At 45.2% G+C, this 22004-nt stretch overlaps 1 protein-coding gene across 1 annotated transcript in view; it reads right to left on the reverse strand.

Annotated features, from left to right (window-relative positions):
• Positions 1 to 22004, reverse strand: part of TMEM233 (transmembrane protein 233) — a 164425-nt gene that overhangs the window by 34870 nt on the left and 107551 nt on the right. The window contains exon 2 of the mRNA XM_077294869.1: positions 12073 to 12207. Coding sequence (XP_077150984.1) covers positions 12073 to 12207 — 135 coding nt within the window. The remainder of the gene's footprint in view (positions 1 to 12072; positions 12208 to 22004) is intronic.

Below are 22004 nucleotides of genomic sequence, written 5' to 3' on the forward strand. Positions count from 1 at the left end.
GCGAGGGCAATGTTCTGGTCTGAGTCAAAGGAACAGCATAGTAATCTGGCTGTGGCTGTGCATCTGTGCACTCCATGTCCGATTCAACTTCGAATGGGCATGGCCTGTTAACTGTTTCACTGTCTAACCCAGAAGCGATATGTGTAAAGAGCTCCATGGAGTAACCTGTTCTGTCGACTGACGCATCCTTCACTGTTGTTCTAGGTGAAGGACACAAGGAAGTGACTTGTTCCTGACCGGGAGCATCCACTGACGATGCACTGCTCTGACATTTTGCACTTTCCGAGGAGGAGGCGAAAGAGCTAGAGGCAGAGTCAGCAATGAAAGCCAATACTTGTTCCTCCTGCTCTGGCTTCAAAAGTGGTTTTCCTACTCCCAGAAAAGAGAGCGTTCGAGGCCTTCTGTAGCCAGACAACGAACCTGGCTCAACAACTCGAGACTTAGGTGCTGTACTGCTTTTACCACGACCACCTGATGCTCCACCACCACTACCATCATTACCAGCTGACAATGACCGCCCACGGCCACGACCTCTTCCACTAGACTTCCTCATTGTTTGCAAAACGTAACCGAAGTAACGGTATTTGTTACTGTAAAACAACTTATAAGGTGAACTCAAACTTCTGTTGGATTTATATATACCTTTATAGGTGCCTGACACTGAAAGGAAAATCAGGCCCAATGTTACACACTAGGTTTTCTGTGCCCCAATAATTTGAGACAGATGGCACACACAGGACCAGCACTCAAGCAGAAATGCCAATCTTAATCTCCCACTATTTTTTTTTTTTTTATGGGAGAATGTAAAAAAAAAAAATATATATATATATTACACACTAGGTTTTCGGTGGCACACAATGAAAGACAGATGCCACACACAGGACTGGCACAGAGGCAGACTTGCCAATCTTTATCTCCCACTAATTTTTTTTTTTTTTCAGGGAGAATTTACCCCCCCCCCAAAAAAAAATGGCCAAGTATTACACAGTGGTTTTCGTTGGCACACAATGAGAGACAGATGCCACACACAGGACTGGCACAGAGGCAGACTTGCCAATCTTTATCTCCCACTAATTTTTTTTTTTTTTACAGGGAGAATTTACCCCCCCCCAAAAAAATGGCCAAGTATTACACAGTGGTTTTCGGTGGCACACAATGAGAGACAGATGCCACACACAGGACTGGCACAGCGGCAGACTTGCCAATCTTTATCTCCCACTAATTATTTTTTTTTTAAAGGGAGAATTTAGAAAAAAAAAAAAAAAAAAGGCCAGTATTACACAGTGGTTTTCGGTGGCACACAATGAGAGACAGATGCCACACACAGGACTGGCACAGCGGCAGACTTGCCAATCTTTATCTCCCACTATTTTTTTTTAAAAGGAAGAATTTAGGGAAAAAAAAAAAAAAAAAAGGCCAGTATTACTGTTATGATCCCAGTGGTAGAGGATCTCTGGTATTCCGGCAAGGTCAACAAAAAACATAGGAACTGCTCTAGGGAGGTGAAAACTGGGCTAACCGCATACCTGATCCTAACACAACAACTAGAAGTAGCCGGTGAACGTGCCTACGTTGATTCTAGACGTCTCGAGCCAGCCGGAGAACTGACTACCCCTAGAGGGAAAAATAAGACCTCACTTGCCTCCAGAGAAATTGAACCCCAAAGATATAGAAAGCCCCCAACAAATAATAACGGTGAGGCAAGAGGAAAACACAATCGTAGAGATGATCTAGATTCAGCAAAGTGAGGCCCACTAGTCTAGATAGGCAGAAAATAGATAGTGAACTATGCGGTCAGCAGAAAACCCTGCAAAAACATCCACGCTGAATATTTCAAGAACCCCCACACCGACTGACGGTGCGGGGGGAGAATATCAGCACCCTAGAGCTTCCAGCGAGCAGAAAATCACATATTAAGCAAGCTGGACAAAAACACTGAAAAATGCAAATGATCTAAAGTATTCAAAACGGACTTAGCTTTTCTTGCATGAGACAGACGGAAAGGAATCAGGAGGAGACCTTATAGGACTGGATACAACGATGCCAGGCAAGAGACTGAGTCCAGAGGAGACCTAAATAGGGAACACCCGCTGCTTAATGACCCAGCTGGAGCCCAGGCCTGCAACAAGACATGCCTAACACAGTACCGTTAGTGACCACCAGAGGGAGCCCAAAAACACAGTTCACAACAGTACCCCCCTCTTGAGGAGGGGTCACCGAACCCTCACCAAGACCCCCAGGGCGATCAGGATGAGCAGCGTGAAAGGCACGAACCAAATCAGCCGCATGAACATCAGAGGCGACAACCCAGGAATTATCCTCCTGACCATAGCCTTTCCACTTAACTAAATACTGAAGTCTCCGTCTAGAGATACGAGAATCCAAAATCTTCTCCAACACGTACTCCAACTCGCCCTCAATCAAAACCGGGGCAGGAGGCTCAACAGCAGGAACCATAGGCACCACGTACCGCCGCAACAACGACCTATGGAACACATTATGAATAGCAAATGACGCTGGAAGGTCCAAGTGAAAAGACACCGGGTTAAGGATTTCCAAAATTTTATAAGGACCGATAAAGCGAGGCTTGAACTTAGGAGAGGAGACCTTCAAAGGAACATGCCGAGAAGACAACCAAACCAAATCCCCAACACGAAGTCGGGGACCCACACCGCGGCGGCGATTGGCAAAACGCTGGGCCTTCTCCTGTGACAATTTCAAATTGTCCACCACATGGTTCCAAATCCGCTTAACCTATCCACCACAGAATCAACCCCAGGACAGTCAGAAGGTTCAACCTGGCCCGAGGAGAAACGAGGATGAAAACCAGAGTTGCAGAAAAAGGGTGAAACCAAAGTGGCAGAACTAGCCCGATTATTAAGGGCAAACTCGGCCAGTGGCAAAAAGGTAACCCAGTCGTCCTGATCAGCAGAAACAAAACATCTTAAATAAGTCTCCAGCGTCTGATTAGTTCGCTCGGTCTGGCCATTAGTCTGAGGATGAAAAGCCGACGAAAAAGACAAATCAATACCCATCTTAGCACAAAAGGATCGCCAGAATCTGGACACAAACTGGGATCCTCTGTCAGACACAATATTCTCAGGGATGCCGTGCAAACGAACCACATTCTGAAAGAACAAAGGAACCAAATCAGAGGAGGAAGGTAACTTAGGCAAGGGCACCAAATGGACCATTTTAGAAAAACAATCGCACACCACCCAGATGACAGACATCTTCCGAGATACCGGAAGATCCGAAATGAAATCCATGGAAATGTGCGTCCAAGGCCTCTTCGGGATAGGCAAGGGCAAAAGCAACACGCTGGCACGAGAACAGCAAGGCTTAGCCCGAGCGCAAATCCCACAGGACTGCACAAAAGAACGCACATCCCGCGACAAGGAAGGCCACCAAAAGGACCTAGCCACCAAATCTCTGGTACCGAAAATCCCAGGATGCCCCGCCAACACCGAAGAATGAACCTCAGAAATAACTCTGCTGGTCCATCTGTCAGGGACAAACAGTCTCTCCGGTGGGCAACGATCAGGCCTATCAGCCTGAAATTTCTGCAGCACTCGTCGCAAATCTGGGGAAATGGCAGACAAATTCACTCCCTCTCTGAGAATACCAACCGGCTCCGAGACTCCAGGAGAGTCAGGCACAAAACTCCTAGAAAGTGCATCAGCCTTCACGTTCTTCGAACCAGGCAGGTACGAGACCACAAAGTCAAAACGGGAGAAAAACAACGACCAATGAGCCTGTCTAGGATTCAGGCGCTTGGCAGACTCGAGATAAATCAGATTTTTATGATCAGTCAAGACCACCACACGATGTTTAGCTCCCTCAAGCCAATGTCGCCACTCCTCAAATGCCCACTTCATAGCCAACAACTCCCGATTACCAACATCATAGTTCCGCTCAGCAGGCAAAAATTTTCTTGAAAAGAAGGCGCAGGGCTTCATCACGGCGCCATCAGAACTTTTTTGCGACAAAACGGCCCCTGCACCAATCTCAGAAGCATCAACTTCAACCTGGAAGGGAAGAGAGACATCCGGCTGGCACAAGACTGGCGCTGAAGTAAACCGACGCTTCAGCTCCCGAAAGGCCTCCACGGCCACAGGAGACCAATTAGCAACATCAGAACCCTTCTTGGTCATATCCGTCAAAGGTTTAACCACGCTAGAAAAATTAGCGATAAAACGACGGTAAAAATTAGCAAAGCCCAAGAACTTTGCAGGCTCTTAACAGACGTGGGCTGAGTCCAGTCATGAATGGCACGGACCTTGACTGGGTCCATCTCCACAGTAGAAGGGGAAAAAATAAAACCCAAAAAAGAAACCTTCTGTACCCCAAAGATACATTTTGAGCCCTTCACAAATAAAGCATTCTCACGCAGAACCTGAAACACCATCCTGACCTGGTTCACATGGGACTCCCAATCATCAGAAAAAAACAAAATATCATCCAGATAAATAATCATAAATTTATCCAGATATTTCCGGAAGATGTCATGCATGAAGGACTGAAACACAGAAGGAGCATTAGAGAGTCCAAAAGGCATCACCAGGTACTCAAAATGACCCTCGGGCGTATTAAATGCTGTTTTCCATTCATCTCCCTGCCTTATGCGCACAAGGTTATACGCACCGCGAAGATCTATCTTGGTGAACCACTTGGCACCCTTAATCCGAGCAAACAAATCAGACAACAATGGCAAAGGATACTGAAATTTCACAGTGATCTTATTCAGAAGACGATAATCTATGCAAGGTCTCAAAGACCCGTCTTTCTTGCCCACAAAAAAGAATCCTGCACCAAGAGGAGAAGAGGATGGGCGAATATGTCCCTTCTCCAAACACTCCTTTATATAACTCCGCATCGCGGCATGCTCTGGCACAGATAAATTAAAGAGTCGTCCCTTAGGAAATTTACTACCAGGAATCAAATCTATAGCACAATCACAGTCCCTATGAGGAGGAAGGGCACTGGACCTGGGCTCATTAAAAACATCCTGATAGTCTGACAAAAACTCAGGGATCTCAGAAGGAGTAGAAGAAGCAATAGACACCAATGGAGAATCGCCATGAATCCCCTGACAACCCCAACTTGACACAGTCATAGCTTTCCAATCTAAAACTGGATTATGGGCCTGTAACCATGGCAGACCCAAAACAACAACATCATGCATTTTATGCAGTACCAGGAAACGAATCACCTCCTGATGTACAGGAGTCATGCACATGGTCACTTGCGTCCAATACTGAGGTTTATTCTCTGCCAATGGCGTAGCATCAATTCCTCTAAGAGGAATAGGATTTTCCAAAGGCTCCAGGACAAAACCACAGCGCCTGGAAAACGATAAATCCATCAGACTCAGAGCAGCACCAGAATCTACGAAAGCCATAGCTGAGTAAGAAGATAATGAACAAATTAAAGTCACAGACAAAATAAACTTAGGCTGAAAGGTACTAATGGCGACAGGATTAACAACAATTTTTTTTAAGCGTTTAGAGCATGCTGAGATAACATGTGTTGAATCACCACAGTAAAAACACAACCCATTTTGACGTCTATGATTTTGCCGCTCGGCTCTGGTCAGAATTCTGTCACATTGCATAGAATCAGGTGACCGTTCAGACAGCACCGTCAAAGGATTAACAGATTTGCGCTCCCGCAAACGTCGATCAATTTGAATGGCCAAAGCCATTGAATCATTCAGACCTGTAGGGATAGGAAACCCCACCATCACATTCTTAATGGCTTCAGAAAGACCATTTCTGAAATTTGCGGCCAGGGCACACTCATTCCATTGAGTAAGCACGGACCATTTCCGAAATTTGACAATACACCTCAGCTTCGTCCTGACCTTGAGAGATAGCCAGCAACATCTTTTCAGCCTGACTTTCAAGATTAGGCTCCTCATAAAGCAAACCAAGTGCCAGAAAAAACGCATCAACATTCACCAATGCAGGATCTCCTGGCGCCAGAGAGAAGGCCCAATCTTGAGGGTCGCCGCGCAAGAAGGAGATAACAATCTTAACTTGCTGAGCGGAATCACCAGAGGAACGAGGTTTCAGAGACAGAAACAATTTGCAATTATTCCTAAAATTCAGGAACTTAGATCTATCTCCAAAAAACGACTCAGGAATAGGTATTTTTGGTTCAGACATAGGGCTATGGATGACAAAATCCTGAATGCTTTGCACCCTAGCAGCAAGCTGATCCACACTAGAAGTCAGAGTCTGGACATTCATATCTGCAGCAGAGCTCAAAACCACTCAGAGTAAAAGGGGATGGAAGAAGCTAGGCAAACTGCAGCAACACAAAAAAAACCCAAAAAACTCAGAACTTCTTTTTAATCCCGCTTCTGCGATGCAATAAACATTTTCTTTTGGCCTGGCATTCTGTTATGATCCCAGTGGTAGAGGATCTCTGGTATTCCGGCAAGGTCAACAAAAAAACATAGGAACTGCTCTAGGGAGGTGGAAACTGGGCTAACCGCATACCTGATCCTAACACAACAACTAGAAGTAGCCGGTGAACGTGCCTACGTTGATTCTAGACGTCTCGAGCTAGCCGGAGAACTGACTACCCCTAGAGGGAAAAATAAGACCTCACTTGCCTCCAGAGAAATTGAACCCCAAAGATATAGAAAGCCCCCAACAAATAATAACGGTGAGGCAAGAGGAAAACACAAACGTAGAGATGAACTAGATTCAGCAAAGTGAGGCCCACTAGTCTAGATAGGCAGAAAATAGATAGTGAACTATGCGGTCAGCAGAAAACCCTGCAAAAACATCCACGCTGAATATTTCAAGAACCCCCACACCGACTGACGGTGCGGGGGGAGAATATCAGCACCCTAGAGCTTCCAGCGAGCAGAAAATCACATATTAAGCAAGCTGGACAAAAACACTGAAAAATGCAAATGATCCAAAGTATTCAAAACGGACTTAGCTTTTCTTGCATGAGACAGATGGAAAGGAATCAGGAGGAGACCTTACAGGACTGGATACAACGATGCCAGGCAAGAGACTGAGTCCAGAGGAGACCTAAATAGGGAACACCCGCTGCTTAATGACCCAGCTGGAGCCCAGGCCTGCAACAAGACATGCCTAACACAGTACCATTAGTGACCACCAGAGGGAGCCCAGAAACACAGTTCACAACATATTACACAGTGGTTTTCGGTGGCACACAATGAGAGACAGATGCCACACACAGGACTGACACAGAGGCAGACTTGCCAATCTTTATCTCCCTGCAGTAATCTCAGGAAAGTATGGCAGGCAGCTATAAAAAGGACTGCTGCACACAAAAGTGGGGACAAACACACAAGATAGCTGTGCAGAAAGGAAGGAACAACAGGATTTGTGCTTTGAAAAAAGCAGTTGGTTTGCACAGCGGCGTACGCACAAAGCAACGCAGCTATCAGGGAGCCTTCTAGGGCAGCCCAATGAGCTACAGCGCTGAGGAAAAAAAAAATGTAGCTTCCACTGTCCCTTCAAACAAAAGGTGGTGTTGGACAGTGGAAATCGCTACAGCACAAGCGGTTTGTGGCTTTATGTACCCTGCCTATCACTATCCCTGCTTCTGAAGAAGCGGCAGCAACCTCTCCCTATGCTCAGATCAGCAGCAGTAAGATGGCGGTCGGCGGGAACGCCCCTTTATAGCCCCTGTGACGCGGCAGAAAGCAAGCCAATCACTGCAATGCCCTTCTCTAAGATGGTGGGGACTGAGATCTATGTCATCACGCTGCCCACACTCTGCGTCCACCTTCATTGGCTGAGAAATGGCGCTTTTAGCGTCATTGAAACGCGACTTTGGCGCAAAAGTCGCGTACCGCATGGCAGACCCCACACAGGGATCGGGTCGGTTTCATGAGACGCCGACTTTGCCAAAAGTCGGCGACTTATGAAAATTAACGATCCGTTTCGCTCAACCCTAACCATCACGTGTTTCTCAACACAGTGATCCAGAACACTGCCCCCATCCCTTATGGGAAATATGCAAATGCATGTAGAAAAGCCGCGGAGACACCATCACGTGTTTCTCAACGCAAGCAATGAATAGCCAGGTCTTTCACCGGGAAGGAACAACCACGGGAAGGGCAGCATCCAATAAAGGAAAACCACCTATGCCAAAACATGGTATCCATCCATAGACAGCTGTTTCGGGGTATTTGCCCCTCATCAGTGTGGAGTAGGAAACTGGCTATTAGGAGCAGTGCCTAGTGAAAAGGCTATGCTTGCGTTGAGAAACACGCGGCTTTTCTACATGTTTTTACTATTGATGCTGCCTATGCAGCATCAATAGTAAAAAGATCTAATGTTAAAAATAATTAAAAAAAATAAAAAATCATTATATACTCACCTTCCAGCGCCTTTCCCGCTACTCGCGACTCTCCGGGCCATGCATTGCGGTCTCGCGAGATGATGACGTAGCGGTCTTGTGAGACCGCTGCATTATCATCTCGCGACACCGCAATGCATTCTTGGGACCAGAGCGTTGCGAGGAGCATCGCTAAACGCCTCGCCTGGATCTGGGGGCCGACGGAAGGTGAGTATATAACTATTTTTTATTTTAGTTCTTTTTTTAACAGGGATATGGTGCCCACATTGCTATATACTTCGTGGGCTGTGTTATGTACTGCATCGGCTGTGTTATATACTACGTCTCTGTGCTATATACTACGTGGGCTGTGCTATATACTAGATCGCTGTGCTATATACTACGTGAGCTGTGTTATATACTGCGTGAGCTGTGTTATATACTGCGTCTCTGTGCTATATGCTACGTGGGCTGTGCAATATATTATGTGGCTGGGCAATATACTATGTGGCTGTGTTATATACTGCGTGAGCTGTGCTATATACTACGTGAGCTGTGCTATATACTACGTGGCTGTGTTATATACTACGTGGGCTGTGCTATATACTACATAGCTGTGCTATATACTATGTGAGCTGTGCTATATACTACGTGGGCTGTGCTATATACTAAGTAGCTGTGCAATATACATGGCTGGGCAATATACTATGTGGCTGTGCTATATACTACGTGGCTGTGATATATACTGCGTCTCTGTGCTATATACTATGTGAGCTGTGCTATATACTACGTAGCTGAGCAATATATTACGTGGCTGGGCAATACACTACGTGGCTGTGTTATATACTGCGTGAGCTGTGCTATATACTGCATGGGCTGTGTTATACACTGCGTGGGCTGTGTTATATACTGCATGGGCTGTGCTATATACTATGTGGGCTGTGTTATATGCTGCATGGGCTGTGCTATATACTACGTGGCTTTGTTATATTCTATGTGGCTGTGTTATATACTGCGTGAGCTGTGCTGTATGCTACGTGGCTGTGTTATATACTATGTGGGCTGTGCTATATACTACGTAGCTGTGCATTATACATGGCTGGGCAATATACTACGTGGCCTGTGCTATATGCTACGTGGCTGTGCTATATGCTACGTGGGCTGTGTTATATGCTATTTGGCTGTGGTATATTTCTCTGCTGTGTCTGTGCATCATGAATCGTGGTATGTGTTAAAGAGGGGGGCCCACTGAGACTCTTTCACCCGGGGCCCTCCAAAACCTGGAGTCGGCCTTGGCTTCACTGATTGGTCACGCCCGGCCGACCACGAACAATCAGCGACAGGCGCAGTCCGGCCGCGAATTGGCACGGAATTTGAACCACGCTTTGCTAATTGGTCACACTCGGCCAGCCGAATCCTGTGTATAACTTGCATTATTCTGAAAAGTACATAAATAAACTACATACATGTTCTAGAATACCCAATGCATTAGAATCGGGCCACCATCTAGTATACAGTATATACACATAGAATAAATAGATATACAGATGTCAGTGACATATACAGTTAGTACAGTGTGCATGCAGATTACTGTACATTTATTTAATAATTAAAACATTATTTTTCAGAAAAAAATGGTGTGGGCTCCCGTGTAATTTTCTTAACCAGCAGAGGGAAAGCCAATGGCTGGGGGCAGATGTTTATAGCCTGGGAAGGGGGTAATACCCATGGAGCTTCCCTGGCTATTAATGTCAGCCCACAGCTGTATACTTAGCCTTTACTGGTATCATGATCTGTTTCAGGGTTTAGTCCTGTCTGCTCTTTTTCTGGGTGGATCATGTCAAGAGTTAACTTTGCTCTGCCTCATTCTGGGCTCAGGTTTGCTATTTAGCTCCGATGCATCCTGCTGCTGGTGTCAGCTATAGTTCTGCCTTCGACAAGTGAACCTGACTCTGGTAACTCTTGATTTGTCCTGCTGTGATCCCTGACTTGTCCCGTGCCTGTTGACTCCCTCTGTCTGCCCTGTTCCCAGCGTTTCTCTATTTGTCTGTTTGATTCTCTGGTTCCTAACTTGGCTTATATTCAGACTCGCTCCTGCTTTCTGTCTTTGTCTTATCCGCTTCTAATTGCTCCTGAACCTCCTGGCTTGTTTTCTGACCACATTTACTGCTTATCCCTTTTTGGTACTTCTGCCTCTGATTGCATTTTGACTCGTCTTTTCTGACTACTCTCTTGCCACATGGTGGCGCCTGTGCTGCTGCTCTGCGGTGCTTCTCTGTGTACGCAGTCTAACTTCCCTCTCAAGCTCCTTCTGGTGGAGGTTGCGTTATACTGCACTGCAGCAGCAGCATGACAACTGGCTATTAAAATGGGGGACCCCCCAAAAAAAATTACGTAAGGTCCCCCTATAATTGATAACCAGCAAAGGCTATGCAGTCAGCTATGGATGATATTAATAGCCTAGGAAGTGGCTATGGATTCTGCCCCCTGGCTAATAATTAATAATTAAATACATGTACAGTAAGCTGCACACACTGTATTAATTGTATATGTCACTGACATCTATATATCTATCTATTCTATGTGTATTTACTGTATGTAATCTATTTATTCTATCCTGTCGGGTCCTGCTGTATTTTACTGTACACCGCTGAATTGCTGGCTTTTATTCTATCTAATATATATATATACAGTATATATCTAATTGTCTAAGGGTTTTTCCGTCTGTCTGTCTGTCTGTCTGTCTGTCCTGGAAATCCCGCGTCTCTGATTGGTCGAGGCCGCCAGGCCTCGACCAATCAGAGATGGGCACAGCATGGCGACGATGATGTCATAATGGAAATCCCGTGTCTCTGATTAGTCGAGGCCGCCAGGCCTCGACCAATCAGCGACGGGCACAGTATCGACGTAGATGTCATAATGGTTGCCATGGCGACGATGATTTCATAAAGGTTGCCTCGACCAATCAGCGACGGGCACAGTCTGCCGCGAATTCTGGAATCATCATTGTCCATATACTACGGGGACATGCATATTCTAGAATACCCGATGCATTAGAATCGGGCCACAGTCTAGTATATATATATATATATATATATATATATATATATATATATATATATATATATATATAACATCTTTATATCTATCTATTCTATGTGTATATATCTATTCTGAAACTGTTTAACTGTAAAGCGCTGCAGAATATGTTGTCGCTATATAAATAAAGATTATTATTATTATTATTCTACTCTAACCTGTCACGCTGTGATCTTACTTTACGCGGCAGATGAATTGCTGGCCTTTCATCTCTCTCTGTAATATATGTGTGTGTTTTGAAGAATATTTCCTTTGAAAACAATATGTAAATGACATAGAGAATTGCTCTATGCAAAAGCTCATGTTAAAATCGCATTGCAATCAGATAGCAATCGCACTGCATTCGGATGTAAATCGGATGTTAGGTGTGAAAAATCGGATTGTACTCACATGAAAAACACATGACACTTACATTACACTCATCCAACTTTGCAGGAACAAAATCAGATAGATTTTAAAATCGCTGCAGCCATATCATTGCAGTCTATGTCCCCATGGGGAGTTATTCTAAATCCTGTTTTAGGGAAATTTGGGCTGAAACACCTAAACTCACAGCGGAATCATAGAGTGAACAGAATCTTCGTTTATTTACATTGGGTCCTATTATTGTTATTAAAATCTTTGAAAAAATACTTTTTAACATACCGTTGAAAAATGAACAAAACAGTATGTTGCAATAACCAGTAGACCAATGATTATAGATGCAACCGATACGTATAAGGCATTTCGTCCCAACCTTCTTGATCCTTCGACATCGCCATCATTATAGCTGTTTAAGGCCTGTGGTATTGAAGACAAAATAATTGAATTATTAAAATGATGCATTGAAAGAGATAAAAGATTAGATAAATCAGGAGCAAACACAGACAGAAGAGGCCCCTGTGTGAGAATAAGGGTACCGTCTCACAGTGGCACTTTTGTCGCTACGACGGCACGATCCATGACGTTCCAGCGATATCCATACGATATCGCTGTGTCTGACACGCAGCAGCGATCAGGGACCCCGCTGAGAATCGTACGTCGTAGCAGATCGTTTGGAACTTTCTTTCGTCACTGGATCTCCCGCTGTCATCGTTGGATCGGTGTGTGTGACACCGATCCAACGATGCGTTCGCTTGTAACCAGGGTAAACATCGGGTTACTAAGCGCAGGGCCGTGCTTAGTAACCCGATGTTTACCCTGGTTACCATCGTAAAAGTAAAAAAAAAAAAACAGTACATACTCACATTCCGGTGTCCGTCAGGTACCTCGCAGTCTGCTTCCCGCTCTGACTGTGAGCGCCGGCCGTAAAGTAAGAGCAGAGCACAGCGGTGATGTCACCGCTGTGCTGTGCTTTCACTTTACGGCAGCACTCAGTCAGTCCGGGAAGCAGACGGCAAGGGACCTGACGGACACTGGAATGTGAGTATGTACTGTTTTTTTTTTTTTTTTTACTTTTACGATGGTAACCAGGGTAAACATCGGGTTACTAAGTGCGGCCCTGCGCTTAGTAACCCGATGTTTACCCTGGTAACCCGGGGCCTTCGGCATCGTTGGTCGCTGGAGAGCTGTCTGTGTGACAGCTCCCCAGCGACCACACAACGACTTTCCAACTTTCACGGCCAGGTCGTATTGCTGGTCGTGATCGTTGGAAAGTTGCAGAGTGTGACAGTACCCTAATATATGGGTCCTTTGCAATCCAACAGCTCATCATACTGCACAATCTCACCTGCTTTGGAGGCAGAACTGGACTCCATTACCCCTTGGGCCCCTATGTGGCTGTCAAGGTTGTACCTATTGTGTATCCACCCCTGAGATAAATGTTAGATAGATAGATAGATAATGCTGAAACAGTTAGAGGTTTCTTAAATCTAGCAATCTAGAATTATAAGAAAATTATTTGCATTTACTTAAATTTCTGCATTGATTATAAAATGAGTTCTAATTGCACTCCAAGTTTTAATTATTGATGAACACAATCTAACTAAACTAATCATTCACATACAGTGTCATGTTTTTTATTGAGTACATTAAGTAATCATCCACAATGCATGTACAAGTGTTTCTCACTAAATTAGAATATCATCAAAAAGTTAATTTATTTTAATTCTACAATACAAAAAGAAAAACTCATATATTATATAGAGTCTTTACAAACAGAATGATCTATTTCAAGTGTTTATTTCTGTTAATGTTGATGGTTATGACTTACAGTCAATGAAAACTCAAAGTCATTATTTAAGTAAATTACAATAGTTAACAAAAACACATACGAAGTCTTCCTAAGCGTTTAAAAAGGTCCCGTAGTCTGTCTCAGTAGGCTCGACAATCATGGGGAAGATTGACACACTCCACAAGTCTGCAGAAAGAGTGAAGAGGCACACAATCCAAGCTGATTGAGGTATAGTGTGAAGTTTCCACAATCCATGATAGTTTTATAGCCTGGGAAAGAGGAAGAGGAAAGAGCAAAGCATTTGACTATTCTGAAGTGGCCTTCTATGAGCCCTGACCTAAATCCTATTGAATATCTCTGGAAAGAGCTGAAACATGCCATCTGGAAAAGGCAACCTTCAAACACGAGACAACTAGAGCAGTTTGTTCTTGAGGAGTGGGCCAAAATACCTGTCGAGAGGTGCGGAAGTCTCATTGACAGTTACAGGAATTGTTTGATTGCAGTGATTGCCTCAAAAGGTTGTGCAACAAAATATTAAGTTAAGGGTACCATCATTTCTGTCCAGGCCTAAAAAATTTTGTGGAAGCATGGTTGAAAAGCAACGTCTGACTTTCATTTGTTTATTTTCATAATTTTTTTAAATTCATTATTACTTTTGTCAAATTCAAGCTTTCTGTTACCATTGTGGGTTTTTCTGTCATTAAACAAGGGGTACCAACAATTTTGACCACGTGTGTGTCACTGACATCTACAGTATATGTGTATATCTATTCTATGTGTATATATATCTATTCTATCTATTCTAACCTGCCACACTGTGATTTTACTGTACGCGGCAGATGCTATGGTGCTATGAAAGCCCAGGTTGCTTTGATAGCAGCTTTCAGCTCGTCTGCATTGTTGGGTCTGGTGTCTCTCATCTTCCTCTTGACAATACCCATTAGGCCGGCGTCACACTGGCATTTTAAACGGCCGAGTGCAATGCGATAAAAAATCGCATTGCACTCAGACCAATGTTCAGCTATGGGGCAGCTCCCACCAGCCGACTTTTTGTCGGCCGTTTTCTTCGGTCCGAGACAATCGCAGCATGCTGCGATTGTCTCGGACCGAGGAAAACTCTCGGCTCACTCGCACCCATATAAGCCTATGGGTGCGAGTGAGACAGCGCACACCACTCGGATATCATCCGAGTGCTGTGCGTTATAAGCGGACCCCAGCAATGGAGGAGATGGAGAAATTCATTTCTCCGCCTCCTCCGCAGCTGTGCTCCGATCCTCCCTGTGCGAGAGAATCGGAGCACAGACGCATGACAGTCGGCTCCTGCTCTGCTGCGAGCAGGAGCCGAGTGTCATTAGCATATCGCATCCGATGATCTCGCATCGGATGCAATACGCCAGTGTGACGCCGGCCTTAGATTCTCTATGGGATTAAGGTCAGGCGAGTTTGCTGGCCAAACAAGCACAGTTATACTGTTGTTTTTAAGCCAGGTACTGGTACTTTTGGCAGTGTGAACAGGTTCCAAGTCCTGCTGGAGATTGAAATTTCCATCTCCAAAAAGCTTGTCTTGGGGAAGCATGAAGTGCTCTAAAATTTCCTGGTAGACGGCTGCGCTGACTTTGGTCTTGATAAAAACACAGTGGACCTACAGCAGCAGATGACATGGCTCCCCAAACCATCACTGATTGTGGAAACTTCACACTAGACCTCAAACCGCTTGGATTGTGTGGCTCTCCACTCTTCCTCCAGACTCTGAGACCTTAATTTCCAAATTAAATGCAAAATTTACTTTAACCCTTTCACGACATGCGCAGTAATAGTACGGCGAATGTCGTGTCTTCCCCTTTGATGTGGGCTCCGGCGGTGAGCCCACATCAAAGTCGCGACATGTCAGCTGTTTTGTACAGCTGACATGTGCGCGCAATAGCGGCGGGTGAAATCGCTATTCACCCGCCGCTATTAACCTGTTAAATGCCGCTGTCAAACGCTGACAGCGGCATTTAACTACCGCTTCTGGCCGGGCGGCCGGAAATGAGCGCATCGCCGACCCCTGTCACATGATCGGGGGTCGGCGATGTGTCAGGACAGTAACCATAGAGGTCCTTGAGACCTCTATGGTTACTGATGCCGGCCTGCTGTGAGCGCCCCCCTGTGGTCGGCGCTCACAGCACACCTGCATTTCAGCTACATAGCAGCAATCTGATGATCGCTGCTATGTAGCAGAGCCGATCGGGTTGTGCCAGCTTCTAGCCTCCCATGGAGGCTATTGAAGCATGGCACAAGTAAAAAAAAAATGTTTTTAAAAATATGAAAAAAATATTAAAAATATAAAAGTTTAAATCACCCCCCTTTCGCCCCATCCTAAATAAAACAATAAAAAAAAAATCAAACCTACACGTATTTGGTATCACCGCATTCAGAATCGCCCGATCTATCAATAAAAAAAAGCATTAACCTGATCGCTAAACAGCGTAGCGAGAAAAAAATCCGAAACGACAGAATTATGTTTTTTTGGTCGCCACGACATTGCATTAAAATGCAATAACGGGCTATCAAAAGAACGTATCTGCAACAAAATGGTATCATTAAAAACATCAGCTTGGCATGCAAAAAATAAGCCCTCAACCGACCCCAGATCACGAAAAATGGAGACGCTTCTGGTATCAGAAAATGTCACTTTTTTTTTTTTTTAAAGAAAAGTTTTGAATTTTTTTTCACCACTTGGATAAAAAATAACCTAGACATGTTAGGTGTCTATGAACTCGTAATGACCTAGAGAATCACAATGGCAGGTTAGTTTTAGCATTTAGTGAACCTAGCAAAAAAGCCAAACAAAAAACAAGTGTGGGATTGCACTTTTTTTGCAATTTCACCGCACTTGGAATTTTTTTCCCGTTTTCTAGTAAAAGACATGGTAAAACCAATGGTGTCGTTCAAAAGTACAACTCGTCCCGCAAAAAATAAGCCCTCACATGACCATATTGATGGAAAAATAAAAAAGTTATGGCTCTGGGAAGGAGGGAAGTGAAAAACGAAAATGCAAAAACGAAAAAGGGTCGCGACTTGAAGGGGTTAATCTGAAAACAACACCTTGGACCACTGAGCAACAGTCCAGTTTTGTTTCTCCTTGGCCCAGGTAAGACGCTTCTGGCGTTGTCTGTTCTGATTATGAGTGGCTTGACAGAAGGAATGCAATGACTCCAGCAGCAGTCCACTCCTTGTGAATCTCCCCCAAATTTTTGAATGGCCTTTTCTTATCAATCCATTCAAGGCTGCGGTTATCCCGATTGCTTGTGGACCTTTTTCTACCAGACATTTTCCTTCCTTTCAATTTTCCATTAATATGCTTGGATGTGGCACTCTGTGAACAGCCACTTTCTTTAGCAATGACCTTTTGTGGCTTACCCTCCTTGTGGAATGTGTAAATGACTGCCTTCTGGATATCTGTCAAACCAGCAGTTCTCCCATCATTGTGGAGCCTACTGAAACAGACTACTGACCTTTTTAAATGCTTAGGAAGCCTTTCCAGGTTTTGTTAATTATTCTAATTTACTGAGATAATGACTTTTGGGTTTTCAATGGCTGTAAGCCATAATCATCAACATTAACATAAATAAACACTTGAAATAGATCACTCTGTAATGACTCTATATAATATGAGTTACATTTTTTGTAATAAAGAACTGAAATAGAATATCAACAAAAAGTTAATTTAATTGTATCATAAGCACCTGTATGTGTTTTGAAGAATATTTCCTTTGAAAACGATGTTTAAATGACATAGAGAATTTCTCTATGTAAAAGCTCATGTTAAAATTGTATAGCAATCGCACTGCTTTTGGATGTATATCGGATATTAGGTGTGAAAAATCGAATTGTACTCGCATGAAAAACACATGCCACCTGCATTACACTCATCCAACTTTGCAGGAACAAAATCGGACAGATTTTAAAATCGCTAGTGTTACTACAGCCATCCTCTTTTCAATTTTAGCTTTTTTACAGATGGTGTTGTGTTTGCTTCAAGAATTTGTTGAAATTTCATTTAATCCATTCTAGGTTCTTTTTTATTTAAGTGGTGAAAAAAAATTTCCAATGTTTGTAAAAAAAAAAAAAAAAATTGCGCTATATTCCGATAGCTGTAGAGCTTCAATTTTTTGTGATCTCGGGTTGGGTGAGAGCTTTTTTTTGCACGCAGAGCTGACGTTTTTAATGATACCATTTTGGTGCAGATACGATCTTTGAATCGCCCGTTATTGCAGTTTAATGCAATGTCGCTGAGACCAAAAATACGTAATTCTGGCATTTTGACTTTTTCTCGATACGCTGCTTAGCAATCAGGTTAAGCCTTTTTTTTAATTGATAAATTGGGCGATTCTGAATGTGGTGATACCAAATATGTGTATGTTTGATTTTTTTTTATTGTTTTATTCTGAGTTGGGCCGGTTTCACACGTCAGTGGCTCCGGTACGTGAGGTGACAGTTTCCTCACGTACCGGAGACACTGACACACGTAGACCCATAAAAATCAATGCATCTGTTCAGATGTCATTGATTTTTTGCGGACCGTGTCTCCGTGTGCCAAACACGGAGACATGTCAGTGTTCGTGGGAGCGCACGGATTACACGGACCCAATAGAGTCAATGGGTCCGTGTAAAACACGGACCTCACACGGACATTCTCCATCTGGGGTCCATGTGCGTGCAGGAGACAGCGCTACAGTAAGTGCTGTCCCCCCCACATGGTGCTGAAGCCGCGATTCATATGTTCAGTGCAGCAGCGTTTGCTGCAGAGAAAATATGAATAATAGTGTTTAAAATAAAGATCTATGTGTCCGCCGCCCCCCCACCCCCTGTGCGCCCCCCCGCTGTTCAGAAAATACTCACCCGCTCCCACGTTGGCTGTCACTCCTTCCTGGTCTGGCCGCGGCTTCCACTGTATGCGGTCACGTGGGGCCGATCATTTACAATCATGAATAGTCGGCTCCGCCCCTATGGGAGGTGGAGCCACATATTCATGACTGTAAATGATCGGCCCCACGTGACCGCATACACTAGAAGCCGCGGCCAGACCAGGAAGCAGCAAGGGAGCGGGTAAGTATTTTCTGAACAGCGGGGCGCACAGGGGGTGGGGGGGCGGCGGACACATAGATCTTTATTTTAAACAGTATTCTTCATATTTTCTCTGCAGCAAACGCTGCTGCAGGGAACATATGAATCCGCGATGCAGGGTACCACACGCGTGGGTACCACACGCTCCGTGTGGTACCCACTCGCCATACGGGCCGCACGTATGGCCTACGTGAGTTCCCAGGCACACGGACACGGATAACTCCGGTACCGATTTATTCCGGTACCGGAATTATCTGGACGTGTGGGACAGCCCTTGGGGAAAGCGGGGTGATTTGAACTTTATATATATATATATATGTGTGTAAATATATATATATATATATATATATATATATATATATATATATATATATACAGCACAGACCAAAAGTGTGTACACATCTTCTCATTTAAAGATTTTTCTGTATTTCCATGACTATGAAAATTGTACATTCACACTGAAGGCATCAAAACTATGAATTAACACATGTGGAATTATATACTTAGCAAAAAGTGTGAAACAACTGAAATTATGCCTTATATTCTAGGTTCTTCAAAGTAGCCACCTTTTGCTTTGATTACTGCTTTGCACACTCTTGCGCCCCCATCCTGTCATGTGCTACTCTCTTCCTGAGCCCTCATCCTGTCATATGGTGCTCCCATCCTGCACCCCCATTCTGGTATGTGCTGCTCTCATCCTGTGCCCCCATCCTGTCGTGCTACTCCCATCCTGCGCCCCCATCCTGTCATGTGCTGCTCTCATCCTGCGCCCACATCCTGTTATGTGCTGCTCCCATCCTGCGTCCCTGTTCTGTAATGTGCTGCTCTCATCCTGCTCCCCCTATTTTGTAATGTGCTGCTCCCATATGCACCCCCGTTCTGTCATGTGCTGCTCCTATCCTACACCCCTGTTCTGTCATGTGTTGCTCCCATCCTGCACCCCCGTTCTGTCATGTGCTGCTCCCATCCTGCACCCCCATTCTGTAATGTGCTGCTCCCATCCTGCGCCCCGATCCTGTCATGTGCTGCTTCAATTCTGCGCCCCATCCTGTAATGTGCTGCACCCATTCTGCACCCCCATCCTGTCATGTGCTGCTCCCATCCTGCGCCTCCATCCTGTCATGTGCTGCTCCCATACTGTGCCCCATCCTGTAATGTTCTGCCTCCATCCTGCGCCCCCATCCTGTCATGTGCTGCTCCCATCCTGTGCCCCCAACCTGTAATGTGATGCCCCCATCCTGCGCCTCCATCCTGTATTGTGCTGCTCCCATCCTGCGCCCCCTATTCTGTAATGTGCTGCACCCATCTTGCGCCCCCATTCTGTGATGTGCTGCTCCCTCATCCTGTCATGTGCTGCTCCCTCATCCTGTCATGTGCTGCTCCCATCCATATGCCCCGTACGCTGCTCCCTAAAGGTTGATGGCCCCCATAAGATGCTCCATAGTATAATATGCCCCATACGCTGCTCCATAAAGGTTGATGGACAGGCAGGGACACTGGTGCGCTATGGGGGTCAGGTGCCGGAGTCGCCACTGGCTCAGGCCCACGGCACTTGCTATATTCACCTGTCCCCGTTCCACCGCTGTGCACCGCTCCGTCTTCCGGGTCCTCTGGCTGTGACTGTTCAGTCAGAGGGTGCGCACTAACCCTTCATTGCGCCCTCTGACTTGAACGTCACAGGCAGAAGACATGGAAGACAGAGTGGCGCACAGCGGTGGAACGGGGACTGGTGAATATATCATACTCACCCTCCTGGGGCGTACCTGCTTCTCCGTCGGAGATCGCAGTATGCGTTCAGTGCTTACGCATACCACGATCTCCTGGGCTGCGTCACTCTGTGGGGTCCAGACTGCGCAGGTGTTTGAGCTTGCTCAGTCTATAAAGAGGACAGACAGAGTGATGCTCCTAGCGTTATATTATAGATATACACTCACTGGCCACTTTATTAGGTACACCTGTCCAACTTCTTGTTAACACTTAATTTCTAATCAGCCAATCACATGGCGGCAACTCAGTGCATTTAGGCATGTAGACATGGTCAAGACAATCTCCTGCAGTTCAAACCGAGCATCAGTATGGGGAAGAAAGGTGATTTGAGTGCCTTTGAACGTGGCATGGTTGTTGGTGCCAGAAGGGCTGGTCTGAGTATTTCAGAAACTGCTGATCTACTGGGATTTTCACGCACAACCATCTCTAGGGTTTACAGAGAATGGTCCGAAAAAGAAAAAAAATCCAGTGAGCGGCAGTTCTGTGGGCGAAAATGCCTTGTTGATGCCAGAGGTCAGAGAAGAATGGGCAGACTGGTTCGAGCTGATAGAAAGGCAACAGTGACTCAAATCGCCACCCGTTACAACCAAGGTAGGCCTAAGAGCATCTCTGAACGCACAGTGCGTCGAACTTTGAGGCAGATGGGCTACAGCAGCAGAAGACCACACCGGGTACCACTCCTTTCAGCTAAGAACAGGAAACTGAGGCTACAATTTGTACAAGCTCATCGAAATTGGACAGTAGAAGCTTGGAAAAACGTTGCTTGGTCTGATGAGTCTCGATTTCTGCTGCAACATTCGGATGGTAGGGTCAGAATTTGGCGTAAACAACATGAAAGCATGGATCCATCCTGCCTTGTATGGAGCATCTTTGGGATGTGCAGCCGACAAATCTGCGGCAACTGTGTGATGCCATCATGTCAATATGGACCAAAATCTCTGAGGAATGCTTCCAGCACCTTGTTGAATCTATGCCACGAAGAATTGAGGCAGTTCGGAAGGCAAAAGGGGGTCCAACCCGTTACTAGCATGGTGTACCTAATAAAGTGGCCGGTGAGTGTATATGTATGTATATTTAAAAACTTTTTTTTTACTTTTGCACTTTTTTAACACTTGCTATGAGCGCCGACTACCAGGCTTTTCTGGGACTAAGTCCTGCTTTTCACGCGCTGAGCATGCCCACGGGAGGACCTCTCATTGGAGGTCGGGGGTCACAAGCTCAGGCCCTGTTGCAGCTCCTATTGGTCCACCAGGAAGGTCCTGTGGAGCTGCAACTATAAAGATGGTCTGCCGTTTGGCTATTCCTCTGCGCCTTGGTATCACCGACACCTTTCATGTTTCCCTCTTAAAGCCCATCTATATGTCCCGCTTTTCCGAGTCATCTGCCGGGACATCAGGTTCATCAACGGATGAGTACGAGGTGAACTCTATCTTGGGGTGCAAGGTGGTACGTGGCTAGAATTACTATCTGGTGGATTGGAAGGGTCACGGCCCAGATGACAGAACCTGGGAATCTGTGGAGTACATTCGGGCTCCGCTGCTCATTGCAG

The sequence above is a fragment of the Ranitomeya variabilis genome, chromosome 1 (assembly GCF_051348905.1).
Source record: "Ranitomeya variabilis isolate aRanVar5 chromosome 1, aRanVar5.hap1, whole genome shotgun sequence".
Classification (NCBI taxonomy): domain Eukaryota; kingdom Metazoa; phylum Chordata; class Amphibia; order Anura; family Dendrobatidae; genus Ranitomeya; species Ranitomeya variabilis.